The following is a 21367-nucleotide window of genomic DNA, read 5'->3' as shown; positions in this document are numbered from 1 at the left end:
AGAGTCCAGGTGATGTTGATTTAATGTGTGTATTGTTGCTCTTGGGAGGATAACCGTGTTTCTTAAAACAACGGGAATCTGAATGGCCGTCCATGCCACAAAAATCATAGTGATGCATAGGCTTCTTACCATTTTTAGAATGTGTACGAGGAGCAGTGGCTGCAAGGGCAGATTGATGCAATGATGGATTCGGTAACTCATGGAGGGAGCGATGATGCTCCTCTTGCAATAGAAGAGAATAAGCACGATTGATGTTAGGTAAGGGTTCCATCAAAAGGAGTTGACTTCGAACAGAAGAATAAGAATCATTAAGGCCCATTAAAAATTCAAGTAAGCGATCTTGTCGTTGAAGATCATATCAGTTTAGGACGATCCAAACCTTTTCAAGTGACGCTATTTTTTTTTTTAAGAGCAGTCAACGATCCCTACGTTGTTGTTTTCTTTCCGCTGCTTTTACAATGACGGATCCATCTATCAATGCTCTTGCTATAGCTGCTGTTGCTTCCACTAATGCTCATAGTTGTCAAGGCGTCGCCTAGGCGTCGCTTAATCGTCGCCTCGGTGTCCGGGTGCCTTCGGAGCGCCTCAAATCGGCGTCGCCTTATTTTTAGGCAATAAGGCGACCGCCTTAGGGTAGGAGGCATCACCTTAGGCGCCTCGGACCCCTTATAGCTTAAGGCGTCCGCTTTTTTTCCTTTTTTAAATCACATGAAAGATGCCAAATTGAAGGCATATATATTGAATTACTTATTAGATTCCAATTGTAAAGTATCTATTGTTTGAACCTATATGCATATTTATAATGATGCTATATGTGATCAAAATAAAAACAAACAAAATCGAAAGAGAATAAGTTCTTGACTCAAGTCTCACACTCTCACTCTAATCTTAATCTCTTTCTCTTTTCCTCTCTTCTTCTCTTCGATCCCGCGACGACACTCCGGCAAGCAGTGGCCAGCGACAGGCGACTTCTTCTCTTGGTCTTCCTGCGACTTTTTATTTAGGACCTACTATGTGTGGTTTGTAGTATGTTGGATGACTTGAGGTAGGCTAAATGAGATGTACACTAAAAATTTCACTTAAAACGCCTCAACCGCCTTAAAAGCGCCTCGGAGGGCGCCTCATCGACTCATCGCCTCAACTAGCCTAAACCGCCTTGTATCGCCTCGTCGCCGTGACAACTATGCTAATGCTGTTTCCATCAACTTTGATGGTTCTTCTCCATATTTTCTACATCATTCGGATAATCCTGGTGCTATACTCGTCACGCAGCTTTTACGCAGCGATAATTATCCCACTTGGAATCGTGCAATGCGGATGACTCTTGAGGCCAAACATAAGCTTGCATTTATCGATGGCTTCTTACGCATGGACACGATGCAACAGCATGGTCCTTTCTTGGTTGCTAAATGCTCTCTCACCTGATATTGCTAATAGCATTCTTTACATCTCTACTGCCCACGAGGTTTGGGATGATCTTCGTGATCGTTTTTCTCAAAAAAATGCTCCTCAAATTTTTGAGATCCGACGTAGCATTTCTAATCATCGTCAAGGAACCTCTTCTTTAGCATCTTATTATACTATTCTCAAGGGTTTTTGGGATGAAGTCGACTCATACAACTCTTTCCCACCCTGCACTTGTGGTCTTTTGTCAAAACACACTGATCTTCAACGACAAGATCGCTTACTTGAATTTTTAATGGGCCTTAATGATTCTTATTCTTTTGTTCGAAGTCAACTCCTTTTGATGGAACCCTTGCCTAACATCAATCGTGCTTATTCTCTTCTATTGCAAGAGGAGCGTCATCGCTCCCTCCATGAGTTACCGAATCCATCATTGCATCAATCTGCCCTTGCAGCCACTGCTCCTCGTACACATTCTAAAAATGGTAAGAAGCCTATGTATCACTGTGATTTTTGTGGCATGGACGGCCATTCAGATTCCTGTTGTTTTATGAAACACGGTTATCCTCCCAAGAGCAACAATACTCACATTAAATCAACATCACCTGGACTCTCTGCTCGATCCTTTGCTGCCATCAACCCAGGAACAAATTCTGCCCCCTCCTTTACTTCGGCACAGTATCATCAATTATTGGCATTGATCGAATCGGGTAATCCCACTCCTTTAGCAAATGATGCAGGTAATTCCCCTTCCCCATGGGTTATTGATTCTGAGGCAAATTTTCATATGGCTTCTAAGTTACAATTTTTTAACACTGATACGGTGGTTCCTTATACATCTCCGATTACATTACCCAATGGTGAAACAACCCTTGTGGCCCATTTAGGGACTTGCACCCCCACCCCTTCCATCTCTCTTAATAATGTCTTATATGTTCCTTCATTCCGTTTTAATTTATTATCTGTTAGTCAAATCACTAAAGCTCTCAATTGTTCGGTAACATTTTTTCCTCATCATTGTGTCTTTCAAGACTTACCAACGAAGAAGATGATTGGATTGGGTAAAGAGCATAATGGCTTATATTATTTGGAGTTGCTTCCCTCCATTATTGCAGCCTCATCCACTCATTCCCACTCCTTTGATGTGTGGCATTGGCGCTTAGGCCACCCATCTCGCTATACTTGGGTTTTTCTAATGAACTTCAAATCTGACACTTAGTCTTATTTGCATGATTTTTTTGCAATGGTTAAAACTCAATTCAATTTTCAAATAAAAAAAATTCGCACTGATAATGCTCGTGAATTTTTTAATCACTCCATGACTCCACCACCTCATTTTTTTCCAACCATGGAGTTATCCATGAACATAGTTGTGTTGACACCCCACAACAAAATGGTGTTGTTGAACGCAAACACCGGCACCTACTCAATGTTGGTCGGGCCCTTTTATTTCAGGCCAATCTTCCACAAGATTTTTGGGGTGATTGCATTCTTACGGCCATACACATTATTAACCGGTTGCCTACCAAACTTTTAAAAGAGAAAACTCCTTTTGAACTTCTTTTTAATAAAACCCCCACATATGTTCATCTTCGTACTTTTGGTTGTTTGTGCTATGGACACAACCATTCCACCATCAAGCACAAATTTGACCCCCGTTCTTCTCCAGGAATTTTCCTTGGATACCCTTTTGCTCAAAAAGGTTATAAAATTTTTGATCTCACTTCTCACAAGGTTTACACAAGTAGAGACGTTGTGTTTATTGAACATATTTTTCCTTACCACCTAAAGACTTCCCCTTCATCTATTAACCCTACCCTCCCTGTTCCAGTTCCTGATTTTGAATCCTCCTCCATCCCAACCAACCCAGTTTTCCTATCTCCACCATTAGACCCGCCAACCCCACCACACAACCCTTCCCCACCTCCAGTTGTGTTGTTGCCACGTCGCTCCGCCCGGGTCGCATAATCCCCCTCCCATTTGAAGGACTACGTATGCTCGGCTACTCACGCCACATCATCTTCTTCGGATGCCGGTAAACTCTTTCCTCTTGATTCTTCTATATCTTATAAAAAGGTCTCATCTTCTCATCTTAAGTTTATCAGGTCTCTTTCCTCTTCTGAAGAACCCACTAGCTTTGCCAAAGCAATGTTGTCACCTGACTGGAAAGATGCCATGCAGTTAGAGATTGAGGCTCTTGAAACCAATAACACTTGGTCACTTGTTCATTTGCCGCCTCAAAAGAAAGCCATTGGTTGTAAATGGGTCTACAAAATTAAACGACACTCTGATGGTTCTATTGAACGGTACAAAGCACGTTTGGTGGCCAAGGGGTACACCCAAACTGAAGGTGTTGATTTTTATGAGACTTTTGCTCCTGTGGCCAAACTCGTTACTGTACGCGTCTTGCTTGCTCTTGCCTCAATTAAAAATTGGTCACTTCATCAACTTGACGTTAATAACGCCTTCTTGCATGGTGATCTTGACGAAGAAGTATATATGACTCTACCTCCTGGTTATCATCGTAAGGGGGAGAACGTTGTTTGCCGCCTCCACAAATCTCTCTATGGTTTAAAGCTGGCTTCTCGTAATTGGTTCGCCAAATTTTCTACTGCCTTAATGAGTGTGGGCTTTATTCAATTGACTGCAGATTATTCCCTCTTTTCTAAGGGCTACACTTGGACTAAGACTCTTTAATAAGTTGACCATGACATTATCAACTTAAAAAAGAAGTAGATATTGACTCTTGATGGCACAAGGAATCTAATTGGACTCATAAGACCCCTAGGAGGGGTGTGGGGGTGTGAAAACAACCAAAATACTCTTGGTCATATTTGGCCAGCTGTTGGTGTTGCCTGGTTCGGGGTGCTGTTTTGGGCTCAAAATATGAAGTGCCCTATGCTTGCTGATCCTGATTATATCAGCTCTTCCCTTCTTGAAAACTTTATCTTCTGATGATGTGCTTCTTGTGTGCTGCAAGATCGATCCTCTGGAGATCTTTGGTGTGAACTCGTTCTTGCATCTTGCAGTGGGGATGAGTAGCATGCGTATTGTTGATAGCACCAATTACAGGCAAAACTCTAGCGCACTGGCAATGTAAGGAATGTAGTCTTCGAGTCTAGGTACCTTCTTTTCAAAGAACCAAGGGGGCCATGGCTGAAAGTTACTGGATGCACCCTTGGGGTCTGCTTGTTCTACTGCTTTTGCCAGTACTGCTGCCTTGGCTATGCCTTGTGAACTCCTGTAGTGTCATCTCCGTACTTGATTTCTTCAAGAATCTCTTTGAAAAGAAAGATGGGGTCATTGTTGCACAAAGTAGGAGTTAGATAAAGTAACTTCTTTGGTGTCACGTTGAATTTTTGGGGCAGCAATTCTATGCCTTCCTAATTAAGGGCATGGTGATCATCTGGTGGAGAACATACTTCTTCAAATGCGTCTTTGACTAGTGTTATTACTTTGATTTCTTTCCTATATTCCGTTGTTGCAAAATATTCTCCTGTCATGAGCCTTTCATCAAGGTCTTGAACCAACTCTTGATCTTCCTTTTAGTAGGAACCTCTAGATCAGTGGAGAGGGTTCACCTTCAAATGGTGGAATTTCGGCCCTTGTGATTGTGGTGGAGCTTTGAATTTTTCCCCTAATCGTATCCTTTAGATTCCTTTGGTGGAGTTAGATTCCTTTGGTGGAGTTAGGCCTTGGTTGCTTTCTTGACCAGGTCCTCACCATTATGGTGAAAGATTCAGACAGATTTACTTTCCAGAATCAGGGTAACCAAATAGTTTTTTTACGAATATGATTCTACAGAACCTAATTCCATAGACTCATGATTCCCTACAGAAGCGGATTCCAGGGAATTGCGGAACCAAACGCCCCCTAATGGTTGTATAAAATAATTATACAACCATTAGAAGTTCTATACAAGTCATTAAATCATAAATTCATAAGACAAGTAGAGAATGATTGATCTTCCTTGTTGTAGATGTGCTAAGAGTAGTTGCAAGTGAAAATTCAGCCAAAATCCGCAAAAAAAGGTAAAAATTTAGAGTTCCAGCGAGATCCAGGGCGAGATATGACGAGATATAGAGAGATCTTGAGTGAGATATCCCAACTCTCTGCTCTCGCCCTCCATCCCGTCTCGCCAAGGTGAAAAAAACGAAATATCTCGCGAGATCTCCCACCATGCTCATGAAACTTTATTAATAATATAAGATGCATAGCATTTTGTCGAATGGGATAGGCTGTTTATGACAAAAATCTTGGAGTTCTAATGGGAATAAATCTCCTGACAAACAAATAAAAGAGTTCTATTTGGACTGGAACCCTAACTAACTTCTAACTAACTTAGACTTGGACATTTAAAACTAAAATAGAAAATATAAGAAAAGATTATTCTGGCGTTATAACTTGAGTTGGCAGAATTTAATAAATAGACCAACTAAAGTAATTAATTGACCTATTTCCATACTTTGCCTAGGGACTTAACTTTGAGACCTCCAGAATAGGCTCATGACCTGACCCCAACACGCATATCTATCAACCGTAGGTTGTGATTTCAAGGAAAATAGTCCAATTCGGTGCTGGATCTGCGTCAGTATGATTGATTAAACAGTAAGAATATTGCATTCGCTATTGTTAGAATTGTTAGGCATTCTAAGGGAATGAAATAGTCTGATTCAGCATTGGCTTCAACGGTAGTGGATTCAGATCATTACTCATTTCATATTTATTGGTGTATCTTAAAAAAAGTGAAAATAGAAAATTGTTTTTAATACGTTTGAGTTGTACACAAAAAGGGGTTGGCGCAAGGAGGAAGAGGCAGGGATGGGGTACCTTGGGTATATATAAATATCAGGGTACCTTGGCTTGTCTTCCTTGGACAATCCATGGAAAGCATTCGCAAGAATGTTTAGAGAATTTCAAGCCTATGATGTTCAATCTAGGGCATGGAGTACTCCAAAGAAAAGCCTACAGAAGGACATTTTTCAAGACTTTCAAGATCCATTTCCGACTTCATCACAGGTGAAGCAATTTTTGGCAGAATCCCTACACGAGGAAGAAAAGCCAAAAAATGAATATCAAATAACAGAATGTCATCAATTTAAAGGAGTTCCCATCAAATGGCAAGAAAAGCTAAACTCGCTGTGGAAAATGCATTTTGGCGGAAGGAGAAAAGCTTTTCAAGTACGCCTAACTCAAATTAGGCGACCATTTTCAGGAGGATAGTGGTTCAAGAATTAGTCTTTGAAATTGTTGATCAAACAAATTTCGATGACGAAATTCCATATGAAAGAATTAAACAATTTTCTCCTTTTAGGCAATTATTTGACAACAATTCATGAAGAACCAATTGCTGCTTTGGGGGAGAGGGGGTACCTTGGGTATATATAAATATCAGGGTGGGAGAACGTAGGGTAGAACATTATGTTTCTGTGTATCAAAGATTCTTTTTCTTTCTGTATTTCACAACTAAAGAAGTGCAATTCGTTGAATAAATTCCTTCCTCTCTATCTGTTTCTGAGATGTTTGGATTCTTCTAAACTTTTCTAGGGGAATCAGAAAATAACTTTAAGGTAGGGGACTTCGAGTTAGTATAGGGTGAATTTAGGGGAGCGATATTAAGTGCCCCTACTTTTCATGATATTCACACTTGTTTTAATTTTTCCACTTAGTGTTTATGTTCTTTCCATGGAGATGAATTTTAATCCTTGGACTGATTGTTGTTTGTACAAATAGGTGGCAGGATCTTCTTATCATCATGTCATGACCTATTCTAGTAATGTGACCAATGATCCTGATACCCATGAAGATTTCAGGCCCACCAGCAAGCTTGAACCTGGGCTTTCTAAAGAGGCCATTGTTGAACAGGTATGTGTTGGCAATCTCCTATGAGCAGTTGGTACATGACACATTTCAATCGACCACGATTAACTTTCAATTGTTCCTCTAGGAAAGCTTCTTTATTCTTGTGTTCCTCATGTATGGTTTGTGGTTACTCTTTGGCATATAGGATGTCAAGGAAAATCCTGTGATGATTTATATAAAAGGAGTTCCTGATATGCCGCAATGTGGGTTTAGTTCACTGGCAGTTAGAGTACTGAAAACATACAGTAAGTATTACATTTGCATGTATCTCTCCAGTTTTGCCTGTTGGGCTCGTTTATTGAAATTCTTCCGTTCTCCATAGCAAGTTTTGCAATTTTCATGCTTTCCTTGTTTCTTCAATCTTGCTTTCCTTATTTCAAAGTGCCCGCATTTAAATTTTGCAAAATTTCCATACTACGAGTGTCAAGTACCCCAAAAAAAAAAAAAATCCATAATATTTACAATATTTTGCAATACATTTTTCTCCAAACAAAATCCATTGATTGCTCATTATGACTCTTGATAAGTTTTTGATACTAGATCTAATGAAAAGATTGCAACTTTAGAAACAATAGGATTGAAAGGGAGGTGGTGAAAATTGATAATAAGGAGATGATGCAAAGTGAAAGTTATAGATACCTAGAGATCTGAGCGAGATCCAGGACCACCCAAAAAGGGCCCAGGGGGCTTAGCAGTATCCTGCAGCCCTACCAGCGACCCTGGCAATTCCGTCCAAGTATAGGGGTATTTTGGTAATTTTTTTTGTTCGAGTCCAAATTGGGGTCTTGTAGGGTCCAGCATGTTTGTGGGACCCTGGATCTAATTTTCTTTTTAATTTTGAGTCCTTATTTGTCAAGATATTAGGGAGTCCTGATTAGGGTAAGATCCCCAAGTTGTGAAGGAGCCTCCTCTAGAGTTTCATACTTTTTGCAAGGATTCTGTATCTACTTTTAGAATTTATATTGGATTCCTCTAGAGTGAGATATGAAGGTTCCTTGTATGAGTAAGAGTCTATAGTCAAATAGGTTTTTTAGTTCGATTTATCTTCTACGGTAGTGTCCTCTTGTGAGTTCCTTCTTAAAGGCTATAAATACGCCTCTCTAGATAGTAATGGACACATTATGATTAATGAAATAAAGCTGAGATTGAAGGAGCAAGAGTAAGAAGTCATGGGTTCCCATGTAGGGGACTTGTGGCAGCCATTGAATGGAGAATTTCTGCAGAATTTTGATATTCCAGCTTCTTTCCTCCTCTCCAAGTACGTACAAGACACCCCCACCCCTAGCCTACCCTTCCCCTCTCTTCCTCTCCCATACGCACATTTCCTCCACCATCCCTAGCCCTAGTTCTGCCATTACAGCTCCTTCACCATTGAGAATCACTCCCCCCCCCCCCCCCCTCTTCCTCTACTCTGCAGCAGCAACCCTATTAACGTCACCCCATCCCTTCCAAACCTTAGGCGTGCAATCCCAGCCCCGCTCTTCTTTGTTTTCTTCTTCTTCTTCTTCTTCCTCTAGCTTGCGGCAGTTCTGGAATTTCCAGAATTCATAAAATTTCAGAATTGCAGCCACACCCTAACCCTTAGATTGCCCTAACCCCTAAACCTATACCCATCCTCATTTGGATTTAGACTCTCCTCCCCATACCCTACGTTTACTAATTTACAGCCCTTCCATTACCTCAGAAACCCTAGTATGATATAAACTTCATCTTCTTCATTAGAAACCCTAAAATGCTTAAATTTCAAATTCTTAATTTTTTTTCAACTATTCTTCCTAATCCTAAGTTCTTCCAGAATTAACTTCACCCAACCCGAAGAGACACTTGACCTTAACCCTAACCCTAGTTCAAACCCTAAAACCCTAGATTCTTAAGAAATTCTAATTTTCAAAACCCTAGAACTGAATATTTAATTCTGAAATTTAAATTACATTAAGGTTTTTGGCTTGGTTTCCCAAATCCTAGACTTTAAGTCCAGCCGAACCTAACCCTAACCCCTTACCGAACCTAGAATCCCTTAACTAGCCCCTTAACTGTAGGGTGTTGCAAACCCTAGAAAACCGCTGATTCTCAGGAAGAGGATCCTGGAGTGGACCTAGATCTAGGGCATTACCTCAACAACCAAACCCTAGATCCTAGTTCACATCAAATTGGTATCAGAGCTAATCATCTAGCTAGAACCATGGATGACTCAGCAGACAACTATAGAGAAGGAGAAGAACTTGAAAGCCTATATGATGAAGAATTGTTTAGCTACAGCCGTTCCCTGAATGTTATATACAATATCCTTGTGACTGAAATAGAAGAAGACTAGAAGAGAAGTTGCATCTTTTACACCAGCCTCAAATCAGGAGAATTCTCAGCTAAGGTAATTGTAGACAGTGGTAGCAGTGTTAACGCAGTATCTCAAAGCTTAATCAACAAAGCCAAACTTAATACTGAAATACATTCCCAACCCTATCAAGTGTCTCTCCTCAATGATGACAGACCGGAGGTAAAATTTAGACGTTTAGTCCCTGTTAGTCTCCGCTCTTATTCTGAGGAAATTTGGTATGATGTAGTCCCCTTGAAATTGTTAGATATTATTCTAGAGAGACCATGGTTATATGACAATGATGTTACAATCATGGGTAAGGAAATGCATAAAGGTCAGAGAATTGTACTCCTTCCTCTAAACCTTCCTGAAAAAATTTAAGAAAAAACAGGCATCAAAACCTATCAGGACTCCAGCACCTAACTACAGCACTTAGTCGTTCCACACACAAAATCTAAAGGACCCAGTAAAGAAAGCAACCAGAACTTACTGAAAAAAGGGGAAGCAACTAGAGCTTTACTTCACAACTAGAGGATGAACTGCCTCCACCAATCGAGAAGCTCTTTCTAGAGTGAGTGCCAGAAGAGACTGATGAGAACAACAAGGCCAAAATAGTGGGGGACTCAGAGCTGATTCAAACTCTTGATGAAAAGGTCATAACAGCTGAAGAAGGTGCTGCAACAAGTTTCAGGAACAAGATTGAAGCAACAACACTGGCTGGAGATGTGCCTTAAGAAGTACCTCCCCTACCAGAATGATGTAACCAGCATTGGCAACCATAGGGCCTTTCATATTTTTGGCCCAAATTCAGGCCACAATGAAGTGACACCAAGAGTTTGCCAAATTACCCTAGGGGTATTTTGGTAATTTCCCCACTTCCTTTGGGCTCCAAAGTACTTGATGAAACCCTAATAAAATTTCCTAAAAATTCATACAAGAATGCAAGAAATAACAAGATAACACTGGTTTCTATGGTGCCAGTCACCCCCCACACCTCACGGTGTTCCCTCAGCCTACGGCTGTCCACAAGACTCTCCAAAATTCGATTTCCTCTCTCTTCCCTCTTTCCCTCTATTTATTATCTCAAATAGCCCTAACTAACCCTCATTCCAGAAGGCCTCATCCCTAGGGTAACCCTAACTAACCCTCATTCCACAAGGCCTCATCCCTAGGGTAACCCTAACTAACCCTCATTCCACAAGGCCTCATCCCTAGGGTCCTAACAGTATTCCATAAGAATCCAGAATAATTTTAGGAGCAAGGATCTACTCTGTTTTTTTTCTTCCTCATTTGGTCGGTTAGAGTCCTGGTCCGGTTAGGAGTCCCAATTAGAGAAGGGATCTCCCTTGTTGTACTCTACTTACTACAAGGAGTTTATGTCTACTTTTGGTTTGAGTTCGAGTCGTCGGTTAACAAGTTATTGAAGAGTCTTTGTTTGAGTAGGAGTCACAATTGGAATCCAATTTTCAAGTAGGATTCTTTCTAGAAGTTGGTTTTTTATTTTACAAGTTGTATGTTTAGGAGTTCTTACTTAAGACTTAAGAGTTTTTTTCTAGTTTAGAAAGTTAAGTGTAGTTGTAATAAACATGGTTGTCAAGGCACTAAGGCGAGGCAAAGCGACAGAGGGCAACCAAAACCAAGGTGACGCTAGTTCTCCTTGACCTAAACATGGCTGACATAAACCAAGGAGGAAGGGATCCATGAAATTGCATAATTTCCTTGTTTTGGGTATTTCTAGGGTTTTGGGTTTGGGTTGGGTAAATTTGGAAAGCCATGGAAGCTTCCAAAGGGGTTTGACTTTTGGTATAAACCATCCAGGGATGTGTGGGAGGGGTCTGAAATGCCTATGGGATGAGGTAGGACTCGTAGGGAAGGACTGGGAACTTCTCCAAGAATCTCTCTTTTCTTGCCTTTCTTCTTATCTTTTTTTTTTTGGGCTCATTTTCTTTCTTTCTTTCTTTCTTTCTTCTTCTTTTTATTTTTTTTAATCTGTCTTTCCTGTTTTTTCTTTTCTTTTTCTGTTTTTTCCGCCAAGAACAGGGGACCAAGTAAGAGGGTGGTAAATTGAAGGGCATCGTGGGGTTGGGAAGAGGGGAGGGGGGGATCACCTCTAGAAGAGTCGCAGGGGACTGGGGAGGAATTTCCTACACTGAAAGAAGGGGAAAAGGCCTCTAGAGCGGCTGCGAAGGACTGGGATGGCATTCTCTGAGTTGCACAGGAACAGGGGAGGAAAGGGTGAAGAAAGGGTGAGTCTACCATGGGGAAAAAGTGGGCTGGAGTTACTTGGAATTAATTGCTCTCAAATTCTGCAGTTTGAAATTGAGATCCCTTGCTGAAGTTGATGCTTGAAGGCTGGAATCTAGAACTCTAGAACTGAACTTTGAAAATCAAAATGCAATAACTTGGACAACCGCAGGGTTCCCTTCAAAGGAGCCCTGGCACCTCCTTGGCTGTGAACTCTCAGATTTCTTTATTCATTCAAAACTGAAAATTTCTGTAGGAGGCTTGAGAATTATAGCCTTAACTTAGAAACATAATCAAACTCAGATCCTAATTGACCTTAACTTAGGTTTCCTTACCTAGTTAGGAACTTTATCTACTAATCTTATCCTGATAATAACTTAATTAAAAGACTCTAGCTGGGATTCTTAAAACAGATATAGAGTCCAAAACTGAAACAAACCACTCCTAATGTGAAACAAACATTGAAAATAAAGAAATAACTCGGAACAGACAAAAATACCCCCAAAGGGGTGTGCATGGACCAGGGAGGACCTAATTCCCCTTCCAGCTTCTAGTTGGCCTCTTCCTCATGTTCACATCATGGGCTTAGGTGCCTAGCTGGCCACCTAGGTGGATGCTTTGACTACCATAGAAATAAGGAAATCTAATCCAAATTAGACTCCCCAAGTTGTGTTCAAATTGGTTTTCTTTTTCGAAGTCCTGATTTTTTTCCCCATTCAATGTATGGCTATACATACAGATCCCCGTCTTGTAAGTATGTAACAAATCAAGTTATGAATGAATAAAAGATCCAATGTTGAAAGAAGACTTGTAGTCATGGGGGGGAGCCTTACAACCTGGGTTTTGAGAGTTTCTCACTTTCTGCAATTGTTTCTTCTTCCTTAAGCTTGTGGCAGCACCAGAGATAGTCAAGTTCAGCAACCTTCGAGTGATAGTCAAGTTCAGCAACCTTCGAGTGATCTTCCATCCCCATTAAGTGAAACCCCATCCCCTTCCCCAACCCTTTACCCTCCCTAACCCTTGCGCAGAACACCCCCAGCCCTCCTTCATCCTTGTGGATGAAAGCACAGCAGCGGTACCTTCCCATCAGCAAAAACCCTATGTCTCCCACCCCTTTCACCTCTCCTTCCTCCATTAGGATCAGACCTTCCTTTCCCACTCTAATCTACCTTTAATTTACACTACACCACAGCCCCATTCTTCATTAGTTTTTGAATCTTTCTGCAATTCATGTTCAACCTCTAGATCTAGAAACCCTACATTTACTAGAACTCTCATAATTCCCAAACCCCTCAACCAAACCTAAACCCTTTTAGGATTACTTTCTCGGTTTCTCCTACGCCTTCTCTACCTCCCCGCCAATCCCTAACCCTAACCAAGAGTCCTATACACATAGGAGACCTAATTTTACAAACCCTAACTTGGGGATTTTTAAAAATTATAGTTTGTGTAAAACAGAATATTTTCTTCTAATTTCAGACCTAATCCTAACCTAGCTGAACCCTAAACCCCTATCCAAATCAATCTAGACTTACCTATATGTAGATCTAAGAGTTGCAAACCCAATCAGGCTAGCTGTAGGGACCCTTGAGTGTTGTAAATACAATCCAGCTACTGTCCTTGAAATCCAGATCCGAACAGCATGGGTAGAAGCCCTAATTAGCTGCGTTCATTGAGACTTCGACTGAAATCAGACCCAGAACATCAAATTTAAACCCTAATTTGCTTCCGCTTCAATTTGTGATGATCTTGAAGACTGGCCCAGACCTTGGGTTACATCATTTGGTATTAGAGTTAGCATGAATCAGTAATAGTCAGAGCCATGGAGGAATCAACATATTGTTAAAATGGAGGAAGTAGGAACTGATCTCAAAGACCCCTATGATCAAGAGTACCTTGACTACAAGCCTTCCATCAATGTCATATCAAAGATGCTTGTAGAAGAAAAAGAGGAAGAAGACTGGAGGAGAAGTTATATCTTCTACATCAGGGTCAGATTAGGTATAGAAAAAGCTTTGGTAATTGTTGAACAGAAGCTATTTAGGAATATGAGTTGGTTTTCTTATAACCCATATGGTTAAACATATGAGTTGGTTGACATATTTGAACTACAGATTTCTCACTCTACTAAAACAGCAAGCCTATCCACCTCATATGAGTTGGTTTTCTTAACGAGCTTGGGAGAATTGCCCCTCATTCAGTTTTTTTTTTTTTTTTTTGGGTCGAGGCCCTTCATTCAGTTGAAGCTACATCATATATGATCGAAGTACACAATAAGAACTATGAGAAAGGAAAAAGAAATTGGTGCCGACCATGGGTTTATCCCATGGAGAAACTGAGATATGCTCAAGTAGGGCACCTGGTATTTTTTTCCTAGCCAGCTTGACCTGCTGGTTTTGAGGCATAATCAATGGTTTGAGAGATCATTATTGGAATGCAACCTCTTTTTGACTTCTATACACGAGTGTTCTGTTTTTTTCTTTCTTCTTACAACAGGTACTTATAACGATACTTGTGGTTTTGACCCAAGGTTGACAGTGTATATTTTTATTGGACAATGATTAGGAACTAGGATATATACTTAACATCATTCAAATAAATGCTTTGTGAAATTACTTATTATGATTCCGTTCATAAAGAAGCAAACTCCTGTTTGGATCCAATGAAAACAGTTAAAAAAAAATAAAATCAAAGTTCAAGAGGGAGAAAAGCTCTATCCTCCAGTTTTACCGCCGGGGGGGGAAGAGAAACTGGATTTCTATTGGTATGTACAGTTTTCAACCTTCAAATGTTAAGGTTTTTACCAAGTCTAAACTATCATAAATTTTAATATGATGAAAACATTGCTAAACAACGACAGTGTGGTAAAATATTCATTTGTTTTGATGCCTAAAATGTATCTAAATGCAATAAACTAGACAATCAGTTATTGTTTTAGAAAAACCAATAGGGCTGCAGATTATTTATTGCATTCAGTGGCAAAATTGCAAACATCCGAAACTGTGAAGGGATGGGCAGCGTTTTGCTTTTAGATGAATAAAACATTCATTAACCTAAAGGAGGGAGAAGCGGAGGGAAAGACTACAATAGCAAATCAAAGGGCAAAGCCAGCCAAAAGCAAGGAAGAAACATAGGCACAACGAAGCTAAAAGGTCGAGCAGTGAAGGAAAAAGAAAGCCCAAATCACTAAGCAAATAAAACTTATTTTTCTGTCTATTCTTTTTCTTCATATTTCTTGGGGACTTGAAGTCAACAACGAAATCTCCATCAACTTGGTAATGTCCCTTGGTGATTTGATTGCTTCTCTTACAACCCTCACTATCAGAGACAAAGGGGTAGGGATCCCCGATCTTGGGAGCACCACCAAAGATGTGCTTGTCACGTAACATAGAAAGATCCTTATTACTAGAGATAGGCGGCCTGCAATTGGAGTCGCTAGGGGATGAGTAATGGAAAAGGGGTTAGCAAAGCTTTTAAAACTAAATGGTTGTCCACAGTCCAAATGATTGCACATGGTTGGCTGGAGTTGAGGAATAAGAGATCAGTTGAGAATGGGGGGAGGGGAAGGTCTTAGTTGGATGGTTGGGGGAAAAGGGGCTTTGAGGGGTTGGGTTTTGGTTTGTCTTGGTTGGGCCATAGGAGCAAGAGAGGGTTGGCTGGGTTGATTTGTGGTAGGTCCAAAACCATAGCGGTGGGTAGCAAGGAGGTTACAATGGGTCCCGGAGAAGTTGCATAGGAATCTAGGGTAGGAGGAGGAGATATGAAGATGGTGGGGCTCAGAGAGGATACAATGGAAATCATCAAGGGAGAAGGGAAGAAGTGGTGGGACCCAGAGGGTGATAAGAGTTTGTGTCAAGGGAGGAGCTAAGGAAGTGGAGGTGGGGGCTGTGGGGCTCAGGGAGTAATGGATGGTCAAATCAAAGAAGGGGAAAGGGAAGTGGGTGTGAGGCATAAAGTGGTTGTCGACAAAAAAGGGGGATGAGAAAAAATGAGAAAAAAGAGAGAAGGGGAAAAGGAATTGTGGTGGTGTACAAAGTGGTCAACAATGCAGATGGGGAATGAAAAGAAATAGGAGAAATAAGAGAAGGGAAAAGGGAGTAGGATGAGGCACAAAGAAGTCATCAATGAGGATGAGTTTTGTGGGGGGGGGGGGGGAGAAATAGGGAAAAAAAGGGATGGGGGTTCTTGCCTTCGATAGGGTTTGCAGAGGGAGAAAGAGAGGAAGGGGAAAGGTTTGGGAGGGGGAAGGGGCTGCGGGGACAGAAGCAGGATGGTGGCAGGCTGAGGAGTAGAGAGGATTGCAGGGAGGTGAAGTTGTTGTGGTCCAGGCCCCAAAATAGAAGGGGCAGGCACTATCTCATTTGAAGACAAGACCATGGTGACTACATCAGTAAAAGCGACAGCCATACGTGGTGGAGAAGCAGTTGGACATTGGTCTACAGGGTTTGCAACCTTTGGAGGGTAGGAGTTTGTAGTGTCTGAGGGTTGTCCATCGTTAGGCGTCATGTTGCAGCGCTGTGCTTGCCTAGTGGAAAGCTTGAAGCTTGCGTCTTTGTTCATGATGTTGTTGGCAGCGAGAGTGTCTCCTGCTGCGGCTTGGGTCATGAGGGATATTAGGATGTAGTGGCAGTCAGGTGTACCTGCACCTCTTAGCAGGCACCATTCTAGCTTCAGTTGCAATTGGCAGATGGTTTGCAGCATCAGAGGAGCCAATCAAGATGGGGTGGTGAAAGGAGGTTCCAACTTCCATGGCACAGCAAAAAATTCTTGCAGTTGTCAGCGTGGTGCCCTAAATCCTTGCATGCGTAACATTGTGGGGTCAGTGGATCATATTTCATCGGCTGATCAAATGAAGAGCCGTCGTTGTCTAGTATGGAGATCAATGATTGGGGGTGGTTAAGTTGCAGAGTGGTCTACACATTTTCCCGGAGGATAGGCAATCCATTCGCTGGGTATGGGCATCAGAGTGGAGGGAGAGTCCAATCAGCGAGCCTATTTGACTGAGGTATTTGACATTCCAGTATTTTAGAGAGAGTCCCAGGAGAGAGATCCACAAGGGAAATGAACTGAAGTTGATCCTGTGGAAGCTGAGATGAATGTTCCCATTGCCATACGAAAATCAGTTCGCTACCAACTAGGGAGTACCTTCAAGGGCGAGGCCCTTAGCAGCAAGGAGAGAAACTTGAAGAGGAGGATGTTGTTGTCAAGGAGAAAGACTTCTAGGTTGTTGGGAACCTTCCCCTGTTTGGACAGAGGATCTTGCAATGTTAAAAAGGAGGGTGGGGGGGTGGGGGTGTTGAGGACCATGTAATTGGCCAACAGGGGCATATTGCCATTTCAGTATGCCTTGTTCTGGATCAGAGGCAGGGCAGTGAGCATGAGCAGAAAGGTCTTCATCAGTGGGGGGAATGTAGCAGAGCTTATTGCCAGAGGAAAGAAGGTGATTCAGAGGCAGAGAATAGGGAGGACCAAGGGCTGGGTGTAGCCAGAGGGGGGGGGGGGGGGAATAAGGAGGTGCTGAGGGGGAGGAAGGGAAGGATTGACATGGTTCGTCGCAGTCACCGGCAGGGCAGGTCGTTGGAGGTTTAGCAGGTCAGGTCCAGCATGATGGACAGATGGCCAATACGATCAAGCGATGTTTATTTGGAGACGGAATGGGATGCAATTCAGAGGCCATGGTTCAGATTTTATTTAGTTTATGCTTATTCTTCTGATTCTGGAGAACGGTTTTCAGGGGATCACAATCAGATTCTATTAGAGGATTTTATCTTCATCAGAAGCTTTTAAACCTTACTTTGTACACAAATTTCTTTTTTTTCTTCTTATCTTAATATAGTTGACCTTTAACTGAAAAAAATATTCTCATTCTAAATAATACTTGATTCTCTCCTTTGTTCAAACATTAGACTTCAAGAAGCATGTTTGATACTTGCCTGTTTGTGACCTTGTCAACTTGAACACCTTGCTTGTGTTGTTGGTGTTTCCCCTTCCAACACTTTGGTTGCCTTGCTATCGCATAAAATTAAACTCTATTTTAATAGATGTCGTACATAATTAATACTCAATCCAAAGTGGCAATCTATTCAAGAAAGAGTATCATATCCTTGTGAATATCTTTTGTTTTCCCATTTTATTTGGAGTCTATTTTTAATCAAATGCTACTTAAATTTACTTGCGACAACTGTTGCCTGTAGATGTTCCTTTCAGTTCTAGAAACATTTTGGAAGACACCGAACTGAAGACTGCTGTAAAAGCTTTCAGGTAAGTTGCTTATTTCTGCATAAAGCTATGAACATAAATTTGTTTTTACCATTAAATAAAGTCCTATCTGATTTTTGGCTTTCGAAACAAACTACTCCAAAGACTATCAAACTTCCTAGTTTTAGAAGACTTCATAAGATCTCCAAAAAGCTTTATGGATCTGTTCTGTAAATCAGTTATGAGATTGTTCTTCAACACAACTGTTCTTAAAGAAGCTGGTTGGACCTCAATTTAACCTTAGTTTACATCTTGCTGATTCTAGTTACCGTGTTTTGAGGAAACTCTCTATGCTAAGTTCTGTTTGAATGAGTATGTGATTAGCAAACACTTCAGGTTAGTTGGCTTTAAAACAGATTGGTGTCATTTTTGTTCAGTGAAAGCTTACATTGGATTCTATAGTACTTCTGTTTATGGTTTGTATTGTTGACAACGCAACTTCCTACATTCCATTAGATGATGTTACTCCTCCTACTAATAGATTATCTATTTGGCCATTTGTAGTTGCTTGGCCTGAATTTAGTTGTTTTTCAATCTTTAAATAAAATCTCCATAAATGGATATCCGGTGTAGAAGTAGGCCAAATTTCTATTGGCAGATAGGAAGTTTCCAAGTTCATTGATCAATGATATAAATTATAGATCCTGAGGTTGATCTAGAAATTATATCAAAAGCATGGTGGTGGGCCTTGAGATTCTGAGTGAAGAGAATCTTCTTCTTCTTTTTTTTCTTTAAATAAAATAAAATGTTGGAGGGAAGGGTTTGCGAGCATGTGTATTGCTTTACCAACCCCCCCCCCCCCCAAAAAAAAAAAAAAAAAAAAAAGAAGAAAGAAAGAATGAAAGAAAAGATAATCACTATTAAGGTTTTTGATTTTTTTTTGAATTTTTTTAACCTTTCTCAAAAAAATTCAGACTCAGTTTTGAATGGCTGTTCGCAGAGCTCTACCCTACAAAATTCCAAAATGCAACCTAATATGTTTATCATTGCTGGACCAAATGTTTGTAACAACTGCCTAGTCTGGCGGGTGAATGCAAACAATCCTAGGTGTTACCTTCCCCAGAAAGCAAATATTTATTATTGTCTACACTCTGAATTATATGTTTCCCTAACCCTGTGGTTTGTTAATTTTGGTGCAGCAACTGGCCCACATTCCCACAGATATTTATTAAAGGAGAATTCGTTGGAGGATCTGACATTATTCTCAATATGCACCAGGTTAATACTGGTTATGATAATGATTTGCTGGTTTTACCTTTTAAAGGTTGTGTGCTAACCCCAATTTATGCAATGTGTAGACTGGGGAACTGGAGGAAAAGATCAAGGATATTACTGCCAACCAGGAAAGCAAGGAATAGAAACTGCTTCATCCAAGATAAAGGCAGTGGGCTTTAATACTGGCCGAGTTGGGCGGGATGGCAATAGCTTCGCCAAACGTAAATGGAAGTTTCTTTCACATTATTGAAGTGCTTCAACAATAATTATTTTTGGTAAACGCTTCAACAATAATTTCAATGTAGTTAAAAAGATAGATCTCTTACAAGTGAATTTGTGTTGAACCTTTCCATGTTTCCTGACTTGCAACTAAGTGATAAAAAGGATGTATTATAAACTTTTTTGGTCCAGCGTTTATCTTTTTTAGTCAGACATTGTCTGCCAATTTTTGAGACTGAAACGAAAGCAAATGAATCGCAGGGATTTGATGTTTCTGGACTTTCCAGACTTTCCAGGAGGGTTGAGGGTGGTCGAATGACTAGAATAATGCAAGTAGTTCTACATGAGGATCTATATTACCCGGTCTACAAGCCCTAAAAAGGGTTCAATTCGAAGTAAAAGACAAAATGAAAATGACCTGGTTACTTTGTGGAGTTTTCATTCCTAGGTGTTATTTCATCAAATTAAAGAAAAGGTATAAATGGAGAAGTTTTTAGGAAGGTTATGTGATAAACACATGCTTGTCAAGCTTAAGAGTAGAGAACGTTTTTTTTTGGGGTAACCCAACGTATGAGTACAGTTGAGATTAGCATGTCGAGGACGATGTGCGTGTAGACCTTGATGTGCGTGTAGACCTTGAGTAGGGCTGCAATAGGGATGGGTTGGGCTTTTCTAATACCAATCTCAATCCCAATTCCAGCCCTATATGGTTTTAACTAAGTCCGCTTATGTCTTAATCGTAATTCGAAGGCCTAGAATCCTTGTTCGTGGTCCTAGAGTCCATTTCTTAATTATCCCTAGTTGGGCCAGGTCGAGACGGGTTGGCCTTGATCCTAACCCTTTCCCTATCTCTAATTGGCCTTTGTTTTGACCTTGTTCCTAATTGGCCTTGGCTCTGCACCCTGTCCCTGCCTCTAATTGGTCCAAACCTTTGTCCATGTCCCTATGTTTGATTAAATTGAATTCTACATGTAATTGATATGCATAATCTGACTTTTTGTTAATTTTGAATTTAATCGGTTGTTCAAATTTGAATAAATTTAGCACGTAAAAATATTGGCCTATTATAAACATATTATACAGTAAAGCAACTAACAAATACAATTTGACGTTAATATTTAGAGTTCTATACTTTTCTTATTTCAATGTTAAAAATGCCTAATTAATATAAAAGACACTAAAAAAAAAACAGAAAAAAAGGAATTTAAAGGAGTTCAAATAGGAGTTTTCCATATAATATATAATATAGAGTGACAATTGTTGTCACATCCACCCAGCTGGTACTCTAACTGCGATATCCGAGTATGTGATCCACAGCTCCGAATATTAGTTCATAGCAATCATCCTCTCATATTCACAATAATATAATCAAGAACAAGACTAAATCAATGTATAAATATTATAAATGAATAATCAAAGAATGGTTCTTAGAAAGATTACAATTCAAATCAGAGTGCGGAAACATGATACCAAAAGAAAAATTAGAATATAGTGTAGTGGAAAATTACTCTATAACTACAGCGGAAATTAGATCTAACTCGAAAGGAATTACAACTGAAAAGTATTTAAGAACAAGAATAAAACTAGGTCTAGACATAGGTCTCTTCCAACTTATATAAAGTTCGTCTAAATATATTGACTTCAGTATCCCAGTGCCGATGCACTAGCTATAGAGTCTGACTAATCCTGGTACGCTCCACTGTCACACTGGTAGTCTTCACCATCATAGTCATAACAAATAGCACCTTGGGAACTGTATGAATCATCCGACACAGTCTCGTAGTATTGGTTCTCGAAGTCATCAGTACATGTAGTAAGATTTGACAAACGTTGTCCAAAACGGACGAGTTC

The 21367-nt window shown here is 40.5% G+C and overlaps 1 protein-coding gene across 2 annotated transcripts in view; it reads left to right on the top strand.

Moving 5' to 3' along the window:
- LOC149007419 (monothiol glutaredoxin-S15, mitochondrial-like) overlaps window positions 1-19820 on the top strand; it is a 28525-nt gene extending 8705 nt beyond the window's left edge. Inside the window, exons 3-7 of one of the 2 annotated variants that reach the window (XM_089166806.1) lie at window positions 7138-7269; window positions 7412-7511; window positions 18019-18085; window positions 19222-19300; window positions 19381-19820. In XM_089166806.1, coding sequence (XP_089022932.1) covers window positions 7138-7269; window positions 7412-7511; window positions 18019-18085; window positions 19222-19300; window positions 19381-19440 — 438 coding nt within the window. In that variant the 3' untranslated portion in view covers window positions 19441-19820. The remainder of the gene's footprint in view (window positions 1-7137; window positions 7270-7411; window positions 7512-18018; window positions 18086-19221; window positions 19301-19380) is intronic. The other variant, XM_089166805.1, reaches the window with a different exon arrangement.
- The last annotated feature ends 1547 nt before the right edge of the window (window positions 19821-21367 follow it).

Source organism: Hakea prostrata, chromosome 8 (assembly GCF_041222555.1).
Source record: "Hakea prostrata isolate BN-2017 chromosome 8, UWA_Hpros_2, whole genome shotgun sequence".
Lineage (NCBI taxonomy): Eukaryota > Viridiplantae > Streptophyta > Magnoliopsida > Proteales > Proteaceae > Hakea > Hakea prostrata.
This window is presented reverse-complemented; position numbering and strand designations above follow the sequence as displayed.